At 38.2% G+C, this 15,112-nt stretch overlaps 1 protein-coding gene across 1 annotated transcript; it reads right to left on the bottom strand.

Moving 5' to 3' along the window:
- Positions 1-6,379: 6,379 nt before the first annotated feature.
- On the bottom strand, positions 6,380-11,247 carry LOC145553252 (dihydropyrimidinase-related protein 5-like). Its single transcript, XM_081612042.1, has 2 exons — positions 11,108-11,247; positions 6,380-9,096 (listed from the first exon to the last, which is right to left on the bottom strand). Exons 1-2 carry the CDS (start codon positions 11,216-11,218, stop codon positions 8,860-8,862), a joined length of 348 nt encoding a protein of 115 aa, XP_081468168.1. The 5' UTR covers positions 11,219-11,247; the 3' UTR covers positions 6,380-8,859.
- Between the last annotated feature and the right edge of the window lie 3,865 nt (positions 11,248-15,112).

The raw sequence follows: 15,112 nt of genomic DNA, 5'->3' as shown, positions 1-15,112 counted from the left end.
GCCTCTCGCCCGGAACGTTAGCTGGAGATGGGCACCAGCAACCCACCCGACCCCATTAAGGGACAAGGGTGTAAGAAAATGGATGGATGGATGGATGGATTACAATTACTAATTATTCACATGTTGTATTCAATAATTTACACATGAACATGAAAGGTACAACACAACATGTCAAAGAACATTACTAATAAATTGTCAAACAAAAACTTAGAATATGAAGAAAAGATTTATGACATGCACAAATAAGTTTAACAAAAACAATCACTGAGACATGAGACGGCTGTTCATGAGACAAATGTGTGATTTAAATGTTTAAAAAAGTTTTTTTAAGCAAAACTCAGTAGGCTTTTCTCATGGTGACATGCATTAACAATTCAATTTTTGCTTTTGTTTTTTTCTTTTTTCTGCAGTTCCACCTTAAAGTTTGATGCAGCTCTGCTTTCCTGATTGGACCGTCTTCATCTCCACTGCAGCAAACAGGAAGCTCTTTTTATAGATTACAGTCCACTAATCTGTAATCTATAAAAAGATTACAAGGGCATAAAGGTTTCTTTGTGCCCTTGTTTATATTTTTAATAGTGTAATTCTATAAAGACAAAATATGTAAACCAGAGCTAGACCACCAGCTCTGATTTACAAAATAGATCTGCAGAAAGAAATTACTAATAAAATATCTTACATATGCATAGTGTTATGCTCTATGTAGAGATTTCCTTTAGCTCTGATTGTATGTCTCACAATTTTGTAATTTATCATTGTTTATTAAACTCTGAAAGCTGAGAGGCTGTTAATATTCTGTCCTAGAAGGCGGTTAGATGGGCCCTTTTTTGTTGTTGAGCACCTGCCCCTGTAGTGGTCTCTGTACGGCCCTGGCCATATATCTGCCGTAGCTAATACTAGGGACATTCTGTCATATGTGCATGGTTGTAAGTGAGGAAGACGCCGGTAAACCCAGGTAGTAATGAGGAAATTATGTATTTAATAAAGAATCAGGAACAAACTCAGAAAGACATGCGGCACTGGAAACGGACAGACGAACGATGAACTAATGACGAGGACCCGATGAAGGACAGAGACAACAGGTGGGGTTAAATACACAGGGAAGCTAATCAGAAAGACATGGACACGCTGGAGGGACTACGTCTCTCGGCTGGCATGGGAACGCCTTGGGATTCCCCCGGAGGAGCTGGAAGGAGTGGCTGGGGAGAGGGAAGTCTGGGCCTCCCTTCTGAAGCTGAAAACCTATTGATCGTTTTTGTAGGGAAACTGGAGCACCCAGAGAAAACCTATCCATCTATCCATCTATCTATCGACCAATCGATCGTTTTTGAAGGGAAACTGGAGCACCCAGAGAAAACCTATCCATCTATCCATCTATCTATCCATCTATCAATCAATCGATCGTTTTTGAAGGGAAACTGGAGCACCCAGAGAAAACCTATCCATCTATCCATCTATCTATCCATCTATCGATCAATCGATCGTTTTTGAAGGGAAACTGGAGCACCCAGAGAAAACCTATCCATCTATCTATCCATCTATCGATCAATCGATCGTTTTTGAAGGGAAACTGGAGCACCCAGAGAAAACCTATCCATCTATCCATCTATCTATACATCTATCCATCGATCGATTGATCGTTTTTGAAGGGAAACTGGAGCACCCAGAGAAAACCTATCTATCCATGTATCCGTCCATCCATTTTCTTCAGGTCATGGGGGCAGCAGCCTAAGTAGGGAGGCACAAACTTCCCTCTCCTAAGCCACTTGGGTCAGCTCCTCCGGGGGATTCCCATCACATTCCTTGGCCAGCTGAGAAACAGACATTTATCTGGGACTGGAAATGGATGGGAATTTCACTCTTTTATTTTGCTGTTGGTGATCCTCAGCAAAGTGCACAGAGGTGGATTTGAGTAAAGGAAGTGTGACAGGCTTCCTAACTTTCTGACTACTCAGTATAGGTCTGTTTCTTGTGTCGTCATGTTTGTCAGCAGTTCCCACCGATCTTCTTGCAGATCTTCTTGCAGACTCTGCCAGGGAGGTAGTTCTCCCTGGCAGAAGTACCTCCCTGGCATCTCCACACACTCTGTCTAATTCCATCAAGGTCTGCATGTTTTTCCTTTCAATCTCACACTGTTCCTTTTTCTCCTGCCGTTTGAGTTGAATTCGGGAATCCCAAGAATTGGTCAGACTTTTTATAGCTGCAGCTTTTTTCTCTTTCTCCAGTTTTTCACGCTTTTGCTCTGCAGATTCCCGCTCTTTCCTTTCTTTCAGTAACTTTTCCTCCATAAAAGCCCGTTTTTTAGCTTCTTCCTTCTTTGTAAGTGACAGTTGGTCGTACACTATTTTTTTACGTATTTCACGACTTCTATCCTTATCAGGAATGTCGCAGTCCATCAAGGAATCAGACCCTTATTTATGATCTTGTCCATTTCAATCTGCTTTTGCCGTTTGTATTCAACTTGATCATCCCATGCATCAGTCAAATACTTTTGCATTTTGACTTTCTTTTCTTTCTCCTGTTTGTCAAGTAACTTTTGGGCAAACTCCTGCTTAGCTTTTTCTTGATTAAGCTTTTTCTCCTCAACAGCTTCTTTGACATATTCTTTTCTCCTTATATTCTCTATATTTTCATAGGCCATCTTCTTACATTTCTCTTGAAATTGTACCTGCTCGTGAACATTTTTCTCCCTCTCGTCATGTACATATTCTGACCGTTTGCCTTCACTAACTCTGGGTGTTTGCCTTGGCTTTACCAATCGTTCCTCTGCCTTCTCACTAACCTGTTTGATGAATTTTTGTTCATTTCCACGTGACAAAGACTTTTAAACTGTATGCCATGTTTGTCCTTTCCAGAATCCTCATTGGAAAGGACAATGAGTTTTGGACAAGCTCTCAACTTGTCAGCTTTAAACTTGTCCACATCCGTGGACAAGTTGAGAAGTTTTTGCCCATCTCTGTCAATTTGCAGCAACGTTTTTGAAGGAGTTTTCTCCCGCTTGTCTCTCCAGTTTTGCACATCCCGTGCGTAGGCATTCGTTGGTCTTGGCTTCTTCTCCTGTAATTTACGAAGAGCAGCTTCGTGTCTTTCTTTCATCTCCTGTACTTTTCGAAATTTATTACGCTGGTCAATGCGTGCCTGAATATCAATTCCGTCTACCAAACTTAGAAGGAAACCTGAGCTTGTGCTAGAGTTGGAATTACTTCTGGCGGAATTCTCCTGAATATCTACGCAATCCTCCCGAATCTCTACTTTTCGTTGCGGTATGGGGTAGGATGGATATCTTTTTAATTTTAGGTAATTTTAAAATCGAGTTCCTTAAAGCATGGTCCTGATCCTCAATTTTGACGCTCTTCTTGAATCCAAAATCACATGGGAGGTCTGGGTCAAATATCTTTCTCATCATAGGCATAGGTGTATCAGGCCTCCTGGGGAATCGACGGGGCTCCATCTTGCGTTTCAGTCTCTGGGTGAAAAATTGCACTTCTCTATAAATCCGTTGAGTTCTGCGCATCTGGCTTTAGAACACCCGTAACAAGATATTCAAAGGTTCAGAGCTGATGTCATAGAATCTATGACACAAAGCCTGGGTTCCTAGTGACATCATCAGTTGGGAAGAAGTATAACAGTTGCTATGGTAACCAGGAAAAGCTCTGAAGTGATTCACACTTCTTAGTGAAGGAGATGTTTCCCATCAAAACATTTCCAAATAAACTCATTCATATTAACACAAATGTAACTTTTTCCAACAATTTAGACAAGATTCAGCCAATGTGGCTGTAACTGATTTAGGCTTTACAACGTGCAAAACACAATCACCTGGTTTCCCATTAAATCTGCTCAACAGTGTTTTCCTCATCAATACATTTTTTGATGAGGAACCTAACAATAGTTTCTAATTTCTTTTGCTGGCCGCTATCTAAGCTACGGCCTAAAGACGGCGTTCCCAGCGTGTCATTTCGTTCAACCTTAGCTTCGAGCACATGGGCGTGTGAAAACCACCACGTATGTACGAGCATGCAAAGAGCTGAGAGAGGTAGAGGAAAACAGAATGATTTATTCCTGACGCTCTCTTTCAAGTGACCTGCACAAGTTTTGACTCTCCACTGAAGACTCCATCAACAGTCTTCATGCTTTTTCATGTGGTTTTGTATGTTTCCTCCCACAAATAGCTTAATACAGAAAACTTTTCATCAGAAACAACTGATGGTCAAGCAGGTGATGAGCTTTTTCAACCAAGTTCCATTGAACAAGTGGGTAGTTTAAGTATTTCCAATTTATTAGTAATGTTCTTTGACATGTTGTGTTGTCAAGAATAATTACACATGAACTTCATGTTCATGTGTAAATTATTGAATACAACATGTGAACAATTAGTAATTGTAATCCATCCATCCATCCATTTTCTTACACCCTTGTCCCTTAATGGGGTCGGGTGGGTTGCTGGTGCCCATCTCCAGCTAACGTTCCGGGCGAGAGGCGGGTCACCCTGGACAGGTCAACACAGAAAGACAGACAGGACACACAACCATGCACACACTCACACACAATAATAATCCCATAATCCCTGCAGACCTGATGCATGAGTCAGCAGTTTGGAGTGCCAACACCTTTTGGCATGTCAAATACAAATCCCAGTGTCTTCCTGGAACATCCTCTCTGCCTTGTCCTCTGTTCTCACGAAGAATCGCAGCTTCTGATGATTCATCAGTTTGAACATCTCTTCAGGCCATCAAACCTGTTCGGCTAAAAATAAAAGACATTCTTCTTCTTTTGGGCCTCATAAAGACTTAACTGGGTGATATCCTCTCCTCCCAATAGTAAGTAACTCCTTTGGGAATATTAGGGTTTCTCTAACATTTGATTTACAGCGAAAATTATGTTACTTTTCCTAAATATATATAAAGTAATTTTACACGAACTATTTCCGAGATTCAAATAGATATTCTGTTTGATTCAAATACTCTCTCTAGAGACATTTCAATAAATATTCTTTCATACAATCCAGAAAACTCTTACATTTTTCTTTTCTGAAAAGTTTTCCTCAAACTCAGAGAGAGTTACTCGATTGATTTTTACCCAGAAGCACATGGGCAAAAACCGTTAGTGAAACGGTCACTGGGACTGCCTAGTATATATTCCATTGAGGGAAACCTGGAATGCGGCGTTCATAACCAGTGGCGGAGCTAGGGGCGCCAAGGGGGGGCCAGGACCACCCCTGGGGGGCAAAATCCTTAATGTGTATATATATATATATATATATATATATATATATATATATATATATATATATAGGCCCCTCTGTCATTTGACATGTTATAATTAACACCTTTGACTGGCGCACATGGAGACATGATAGACCTTACGCTAAGAGTTCATTGCAGAGGAAACTAAAATCAATCAATAAAAGATCCTTTCTGAATATCATCTCATGGACACTGAACTAAATGCGTCTTTCTGACCGGGAGCTGACAGCGTGTTGAAGAGTTATGGACACCTTGGTTAGGAAGCTCTGTTTTGACAGGTAATTTGACAGGTAACAATAGTTCGGGTCAGACCAGAATTATTTGCCTGATGGTGGCTCGGGCTTCTCATGAGTTTACATTTAATGAGTTTGGAGCACACAGAGAAAACCTAAAGAGAATGTGATCTACTTATTGTAGTTCAAGTAGAGGAATAACAGCTGACTGTTGAGAGAGGAAAGAAATTAAAGTGCAGATCCGTTAGACAGAAACAAGCGCAGAGCGCTGGGCAATAAATGCTCCACCGTTACGCTCCAATTAATCACACATGAGACGACAAACGCCAAATATACAATATATAGTTACACTGCTTACGTTAATGGTGTTTTAAAAACAAAACCAGTAAAAACTTAACTGAGTTAATATGTCAGATTCCCTCCTCACCTCGTCTTGATAAGAACAGAGAGCTGTCCGCTGGTTTCTGTCCAGACTGTGATCAGCTGACCACTTGGTGCTCAGACAGTTTCAACTTTACGCACAGAGAACATCGTGGAGCTCATTATTAATCATACTAAGAACAACATCTGTCAGAGAATCATCTCTGATCTGGACGCTTTAACGGACCAGAGGCTTTGGAGCGTCTAGCTCAGCTGATCCGCTTCTGCGGGGTTTTTCTCCCGCCGATGGAAGTCAGTGCGGGATCAGGAACGATCAGAGTTCTGTCGTCTTCTAATCACGTCATTTCGTGAAATGTTACCTGATTTCAAAACGTTCTCGCAGAGAAATAATAAATGTTTCGTTTGATAACTACAAATTGGAATAAAATGATTTTTTCTTTGACGGTCAACGAATAACTCCAGCGCAACCTCTGCTCTGAACTATGAACATTGTCGGCCCCTCTTCGGTTTTTTCTTTTTCTTTTTTGCGGAGGATCAATAAATAACTTATTGGTGTTTTACCATCACCACCAGGTATGAAGTGCTTTAGCCTTTGAGTTGCACCACAGCGCAGCACAACTGAAACACCCAGGAGAAGAATATCAGCTTGCTGTTATGAGTATAAAGGAGGCTGGTATCGTGCCTGATCTAAATCTATTTATTTATGTCATCACATGGACTTATATAAAGTTTTATACATTTTCTTTTAATATATTTATTATTGTTTTTCTTCTTTAGATATTAGGTTGACTTAGAATGATTCCAAATAATGTGCAGGAATAACCTGGCGCTGTTACATGTCAATCATCTGGGGGGGCCACTAGGGGGGCCAATCAGATGACTGGGGGGGCACTGGCCCCCCTGGCCCCCCCTCTAGCTCCGCCACTGTGCAGGGGGTGCGGGGGTGGGGGGTAAGAAGGGTTCGATGAATGCGCACATGAAACTGGGGGGTTCGGTACCTCAAAAAAGATTGAGAACCACTGCTATAAATAAAGATGGAAATCTATTTGAATTAAACTGCTTTTATAAACATTTTAGTCTTACATTATGTGAGACAGGATGGCAAGAATATAAACAAAAACAAAATCTCATACAAATCTAAAAGTGTCAATCCCAGTATATACTTTTATATTATTAAATTCAGGTTGCTCATGTCAGACACTTTATAACAATAAAAAAACACTTAGAAACATTTCACTAGCAAACAAATGACTCAACATTAGTGTGATTGTTCAAGAAACCTTTTTCTAGTTAAATCACTGAAAAAATCTTTCATGGCTAACAAGTGGATAGTGAATTAACACATTTAAATTTTTTAATTTATTTTAGGCACAGAAGTAGGAACTTATGTTATGCATTTATATCCAATTAATCAATGAATGAAATGATAAAATAGCACATTTACAACAACCTTAGCTGACTAAAGTGTTTCACAGCATCACAGGGAGATAAACAATAAAACAAAAAATAATATAATATTTAGTTTTGTAAAAGTAATAAAATTGGACGTAATGTATCAAAAACTTATAATATGATTAAAAACAAAGATATACTTAATTTCATTTGCAGCGCTTCAGTGAAGCACTAATATCCCCCTTTTGTAAAATGTATTTATTTTTACTATTTTTTTTTTTTCATGCTTCACAATCTTCTTTTTTTAAACACTATTATCAAACTGTCCTCCCACTTACAGGGGGTGAAGCACAAGACCAGCGGGGAGGAAGGAAGAAGGGTCAAACTGTTACAAAGCAATGGGGGGCAGGGTGGAGGATGCAGAGGGAAATAGTTTTTGGGTTCGGAAAGATCGCGGTTGCTATGGTAACAGGCTCAGCATAGTGGAAACGGGGAAAAAAAAAACAATGCCACTGTGGTCATGTGTGCACGTACTCACAAACAGGCAGACATTGCCACAGTGGAAGCGTGGGGAGGTGGGGGGTTAGTTGCCATGGCAGCGGTGGCAATGGGTTGGGTTGCCGGGGGAAACGCTGGCACAGGAACAAGTCACTTTTCCTCAAGATCCACTCAACACCCTTCAGTTGGAGTTGAACCGAGACGCGGTGAAGTAAGAATATGTATGACTTGTATTTAAGTTTGACTGAGACATAAAAATAATCGCACTTTTTACCTTTTTTCTACAATAAATTCTGCTCCATTTCTAATTCATGCATAATAATGTTGCATAAATAATAGTATATAAATGTATGTATCTGAAAATATGGATCTTCTGAGGTCGTGAGAAACAAAATGTGCAAAAAGTCAACTTTAGTTATAAAATATAAAAGACAAATGAATACATGGAGAACAAAACAACCTCCAACACGTGTTTAGCACCACAGGCAACAATTACACTGAATAAAATTATTTTCTCTCCTTTGAGAGAGAAGATGAGCATCAATAATAAATGGAAGTACAGAACCAGTAGAAATAATATTTATCCTAATAGTTCAGTTTTAATTCTAAGGTTTTAGAGTTTGGGGTGAAAACTATTTAACAGATTTCTTCTGTTTTTGCTTTTGTTGTTGCATAAAGTCATGAACAAAGTGATTATTAACGACATGTTTTGAAAAGATGAGGTAAAATTCACTAGCTGAACTCTGGCCAAATTACTGTGGACCTACAATGATCAGTCTGACAACATAAAGTGGACTAAAAGGTCTCAAACGCCAACATACCGTACAATGCTCCAATGTAAAATAAATCCAACGGTAAGGTAAAGGACCGTAATTTTATTTATACAGAACATTTTCAGCAAAGTGCTTTGCATGAATTAGAAGGAAATACAAACAAAACAAACCAAAAGAAAGACAAAAAGGTAAAAGTTTAAAACCACATATTGGTTCCCCATGTTTAATATAATGCTCCAATGAGTAATCAATGTCATTGATTACTCCAAACCTGCTGTAATGACTCACCCAAGAGGTTTCAAAATGAAGCATTGCAGATCAACTATAAGAAAGAGACTAAACAAAATGGGCATTCATGGAAATCTTCAACACATCTGGAGCTGAAGGCCTTTTCACTGTAAAGAGATGAGACAGACACGGTACCTTGGTTCCACTGTAGAAGTCGTCCTGAATGCTGGCGTTCATGAACGTCTGCTGCAGGTGAACGCAGGTGTCGATTCCACCTGGCAGCACAAGCTTTCCAGAAGCATCGATCACCTTCGCTCCACCTGGGATCATCAGCTCCTTCCCAACCTGCCACACAACACAAACACAGCCTGAACATCACCGAGGAACGGCACCGAACTAAACATTCATTGTTCTGTTGATTGGACTTTGCTCTTGTAATGCAAATATTTTATTTCACTGGGATAGTTGATTAGTGCTAAAACGATTAATCGTATTAATCGTGATTAATCAGATTATTGAAATAATTGACAACTAATTTAGTAAACAATCAAAAAAGATCAATTGTTGAAGGAACAGCATACTCAGAGCAGCAACTAAGCTAAAATGTACAAAAGAAATATAAACATCCTGTTATGATTTGTAGGTGTTGGTGAGAAGGTAGGCCCAGGTAGTCATGATGAAATGATGTTTAATAATGAAAACAGGTAACAAACTCAAAGGCACTGGGAGCGGACAGACGACAAAACGCAAAGAGAGACAAAGAACACAGGTGGAGTTAAGTACACAGGGAGGGTAATCAGGGAACGAGACACACCTGGGAAGCAATCAAGGGGAAGGAGACAGGACACCACAAGGACTCACAGGGGAACAGAACTAACTAAACTCAGAAAAAACCTAGAAATAAATACACCAACACAGATCACCACACATCTTGCATTTAATATAAAAAAATATATGTGTCTGCAAATATGTTCAACTTAAAACTCCTCCGGTGGTGTAGTTTTAGCTTTTTCTGGATCAAATTCTGCAAAAGCTTTTGAAATGTAGATGTTAGATGCATGTTTTAGCTGCAGATGCATCCTTTGCTACAAATGATCAATAGTCCACTAAAGAATCCTAAGTTGTTGCATTTTAGACAATAAAATGTTTACCGTGTTTTCCGCACTATAAGGCGCACCTTCAATGAGTGGCCTATTTTAAAACTTTTTTCATATATAATGCATAATATTTGCATCATAAGGCGCATAGAATAGATGCTTCAGTTTGGGTTGCTGATTTGTTCCGTACTCTATTATTAGACATCCACATTTGTAAAGAAGTGATTCCGTGTGCTTTATATAGTAGCTGCCCCAGTCATTGTTTCACTCATGGTGTTGGTGTTGCGATATTGTGCCCAACTGCTTTCTGGGTAACACAGACCAACCGACACGCTGCCACCGCAGTCTCTGTCTCCCCCCCCCCACCCCCGGCTTTAAATGTATTATCAAACTTTATTAACAAACCAGCGTTCTGACAACCATCCCAGCATGCACTGCGCACTTCTTCTACAGGAAAAATGAGCCACCTGTTGTGGCTCAATATTGGTCCATATATAAGGCGCACTGTCGGCTTTTGAGGAAATTGAAGGTTTTTAGGTGCCTTATAGTGCGGAAAATACGGTATTTTCTTCTTCAATTGTTTGGTGTTGGGTTTTTTTGCATCTTTTTACATATTTCTAATATTGTCCAAAAAAGGCACAAGTAAAACAATCTGCAGAATAAGCCAATTTTTTTACTCAATTAACCGATTAATTGTGAGAACAATTGATTAATCGATTAAGCCCTATAGTTAATGAATAGTTATTTGTGTAAAACATATAATTTATTCTAAACAGCAGATGGAGAAAGTTATATAATTTGATTTGAAAGCAAGTAACTGCACTAATGTGAACTAATAACTGGATATTCCTCAGATAATATATTATTTAACTTTAGTTCAATTCATATTTGTGATTCCAGAAATAAACAGATAGAGTTAAAAAAGAAGAAGCAAATTTTATGAGATTAAATATCAGGTTTCTAGGCTGCTGAGTCAAGTCCATCTTTTCTAAATAAAGTGATAAATATCTCCATGGCAACAACTTTAGAGCTAATTTTAGTCTTCACTATCATGGCCCCGTATTTCACTGAGTGGTAAAAACCTTTTACAACAGAGTATTGTGAGCAGCTAGGAAGGCACTACTCAGAGAATGAGTGGGTTGAGGTTGGATTTTCCAACAGATAGGGGAAAAAGTGACGTTTTAAAGTGTAACTGTTATGAAATGAGGTGAGATTATGTGCTTATTTTGTTGTATGTAAAGGTTTGTAACTGCGGTTACCTGCTGTATGATGCCGTTCTCAATGTAAACATCTGCTTCCTGTGTGAAGTCGTCATTCACCACCTTCCCTCCCTTGATGAGGATGCGCATGGACCCCATGTTAGCAGCCATGATTCTATAGGACAGAAAACACTGAAATTCAATATATAAACATATTCAACTGAGCAAAAATTCATACTTTTCTCAATGCATTGGGACTTCCTGATGCATTGAGGATGCACTGATCCAGCTCATGTGACTGCATAAAGATTCTTTCAAGCACAATTTGTGATCTGTAATACTTAATTCTGTTTCTACACAATAAAAAATAGTAATTTCAATGCTTTAATTGGTGAAATTTAATGCAGACTGAAGGGCTAGTTTAATGTGGCAAATCTAAAACAGATGATAAAATACAAATCAATTTAAAAGGCTAAATAATATTTGAAATGTTTGTAGGTTAGAAATGAATAAAAAGTCTAAAAGCACACCATCTTATCCAGACGTGAAATATTATAACTTCAAACTCCACAGTTTTCCGGTAGGTTTTATTTTCTGAAAAAAATTATTTGATAAGGAGATAAAACACAAAAGAAGAACTATCTTCTCCAAAGTCAAGCAGGTGATCACCATTCAATATGTGGAGACAAAAACATGCTAATTAATTTATGCTAACATGCTAATTAGCGTTGATTTTCTGCTTTATGAGACCCACTCATATTCAGTGCCCTACAGCTGTAACTGCTAGCTATGATAACATCATTATAATAAACATATTCATGTGGTTTGCCTATCTCATTGTCTGATGTTTTAAATAATCCATGCTTTAAGATAAACCAGTTTCCTCCAGTAACCTGATGGGATCAACAAGCTAAAGAGGTTCCTCAACAAGCATCTCTCTGTGTATATTCTGCATGGATGGCTGCATGCAATGTGATTGATAGCAGCACACAATAGCCTCTCAGTTATACAAAATCAACACAAAGGAGAACAGAAAGAGAGCGGAGGAAAGAGGGGAGCGCAAGGGGAAGAACGGGAACACAATCATGACAAAAGTTTATAGAGAATTTATATTATAGTCTATAAATGGAAAAGTCTGAAAAATATCCACAATTTTGCTTCCTAGTGCTCAAAATCCATTTATTCCAGATAATTTATACCTGTAGTTTAATCAGGTCAGACTCCAATAATGCCTTAAGTAGACTGGAGAGTGGTGACCGGAGAAATAAACCAATTTACTGATTACAAAAGAAAGTAGATGATTGCACAAAGATGCTGCTGCCTGAGGTAAACATGACGTTGGAGGGGCGTGCAGCATGGAAAGCAGAGCCCTGAGGGCCGGACCGCCTGAATAAGAGCCTGGTTTCCCTGGAGAAGTGAGCTGAAGAGCGTTCAGAAGGAAACCAGGCCACACACAAACACCTAAATGTTCAAATGACTCCAAACGATGCATAATGGCTTACAACTGAAGGTTTTATAAGAATCTGTTTTAATGCAATCGTACACTATTAAAGAAATCTGAAAGTTTTTGGAAACGATGCAGGATGTTTTTCTGATGATTAAAATATTGGCACATTCTGCAAATATTTAATTTCATCACTTAAACCTTTTTATACTTTTTATACCATGTCATATATTTAGACACTAACACTTCAATTCCTCTTTAAAATAAGAAAATAAGTATTTTATTGCCAAAGATGCAAAAACAGCATTCCTATAGTGAATTTGAACCAGGTGAAGCTAAAACTATGGCACTTTTACCGATTTAAATACAAATTGTGTATTTTTTGTACAGTTGTGGCTTAATTACATCTCTCGGTGTGTTAATCTTTCAGCAAATTGCCTTTTTTAAGCTAAGTAACAATTAATTGATAATTGTTCCAGAAGTTATTGCGATAAACGATATTATTGCTGTTTTGAGACCATTTTCATGTAATACAATGGTAAAGGCATAATAATGCAAGAACACATTCTCAAAGATGTACTTTAAATCTCAGTGAACATTTAACACTGGAGCCGGAAGACATTTCAGATATCCAAAATAAATAAGCAAAACAACAGAAACGACAAATAAAATGAATTATTAAGTCTCTAAACAAAATTGAGCCCAAAGAACCAGAATGAAGACGTTACTAATGTAATACTAAAGGAACAAGAATATCTATTGTTCGGCCATATGTTATTTTCACCTTTGTTAAAACTGCAAAAGAGACACAAAGTCAGTGACTTTGAGAGAAAAGGGAACAGTGGAGTTGAAAGAAACTAATCTAGACAGAAAGAAAGAGATTTTGGTTTCATATTCTGACTTTCATAAACTAAAGGTCGAAGCCGTTGTCACCATTTCTGTCCCGGGAATCAGAACTGCTGCCACTGGATACTGCAGGCTCTGTGAGTCCATAAAGACTTTAAGGCTGGAGGAAATTAAAGTTAACTTATATAACTGTCACTCTGAACAGTAACACCCTTCAAGTTCACAAACATACGCAGCCCAAGAGCAGTTTAAGGGAGGGGAGATTAAAATCCTGGTGCCAAATGAAGGATTTTACTGGCTTTCTAAGGCGAAGTTGAGAAAACATTCCTCAGTTTTATACTGGATACTGCTCTGTTCAAATGTTTTTATGAAAATCTAAAAAATCCAAATATTTAGCAACAAAAACACAGAGTGGTGTCTAAACTATGCCTCAATCATGAACAATAAAGCAATGAGTAAAGTGCTACTGTTCCTACTCTTGTTAAAACCCTTTTTTTTCAGTATTTAGTTGAGTTTTTTTAATCATTTTGCAAAATGTATTATTGTGGTAGGCCTAATTCTAATTATTACCTATTTGGGAACTGACAAAAAACAAACTAACTTAGTAGAAAGACCTACCTGGGATGCTGAATCACAGTCCCAAATTCTTGAAAAAGTCTCTGTGATTTAAACATTTAAACCTGAATTACATGAATGTATATAACCATTAGTGTTTAGCTGGAAGAAGCGGTTCAGACCTCAACTGATTGCTTTGTAAGGGTCAGATGACAAAAACCTGAGTGGGGCGTTTGTAATCTTAGAAGACTCGCAGTGTCTCCAACAACGATAGGTGAAAAATGCACACGCCTTAGATTTAATCAGTGACTGTGTGTTTGCTTTCTGCTGCATCATGGCTGTCATAACAGGCAGGAACGCAAACAGAGACCCACACACAGTCACAAGCCAGGCAGTATTTCTCACGCATGCTGCGACCGGCTGCTTCAGCACTTACATGCATGCATGAACTAACGCCTCACACACACATAAATACACACACTGAGTTCAGTAGGATGCAATCGTCTCATAAGCAGCCAAACTGTTCTGCTTTCTGCATGCGGTTTTTTAATGAGGTGCTGAATTAATAATGGATGAGGAGCAGAGTCACCATATCGCATGATCACAAAGTCACACACAGTTTTAAATAAAATAGCATCTACAAAGCATTAAACATCCACTTTTAGAGCTCTGTGCTCATTTAAAACACTTTAAATAAAACCAAAAAGATATCAGAACTGAAATTATTAATCACGATTAACTGTGATTAATCAATTAGTGCAATAATCGTCAAATAAATTTGTATAATTGTTAACTGGAGTATACAGACTCCAAAAAGGCCATTTACTGAAAAACCAACACAGTCAGGGCAGCAATTAAGCAAAAAGATAACAGAACTGAAACGATTAATCACGATTAATCGTGATTAATCGTGATTAATCATGCGATTAATCATGCGATTAATCGGTTAATCACGATTAATCACCGTTAATCGTGATTAACGGTTAATCGTGATTAACCGTGATAGCTCGATTAGTACAATAATCGTCAAATAAATTAGTAATCAATTAGTAATCAATTAATCGTTAATTGGAGAATACACTCAAAAAAGGCCATTTACTGAAAAAAACCAACACAGACATGGCAGCAATTAAGCAAAAAGATATTAGAACTGAAACGATTAATCATGATTAATTTATTAGTGCAATAATCGTCAAATAAATTAGTAAACAATTAATCAT

The sequence above is a fragment of the Poecilia reticulata genome, chromosome 10 (assembly GCF_904066995.2).
Source record: "Poecilia reticulata chromosome 10, P_reticulata-male-v2, whole genome shotgun sequence".
Taxonomy (NCBI): Eukaryota; Metazoa; Chordata; class Actinopteri; order Cyprinodontiformes; family Poeciliidae; genus Poecilia; species Poecilia reticulata.
The sequence above is the reverse complement of the archived record's forward strand: the minus strand, read 5'-3'. Positions and strand labels throughout refer to the sequence as shown.

What these genes read in the sequence shown, in the direction of transcription:
- LOC145553252 (XM_081612042.1), bottom strand. Translation starts at nt 11,218, where the DNA reads ATGGCTGCTAACATGGGGTCCATGCGCATCCTCATCAAGGGAGGGAAG. An exon ending in AGAACGGCATCATACAGCAG is followed by an intron (nt 9,097 to 11,107) that starts GTAACCGCAGTT and finishes GTTGTGTGGCAG; the next exon opens with GTTGGGAAGGAGCTGATGAT.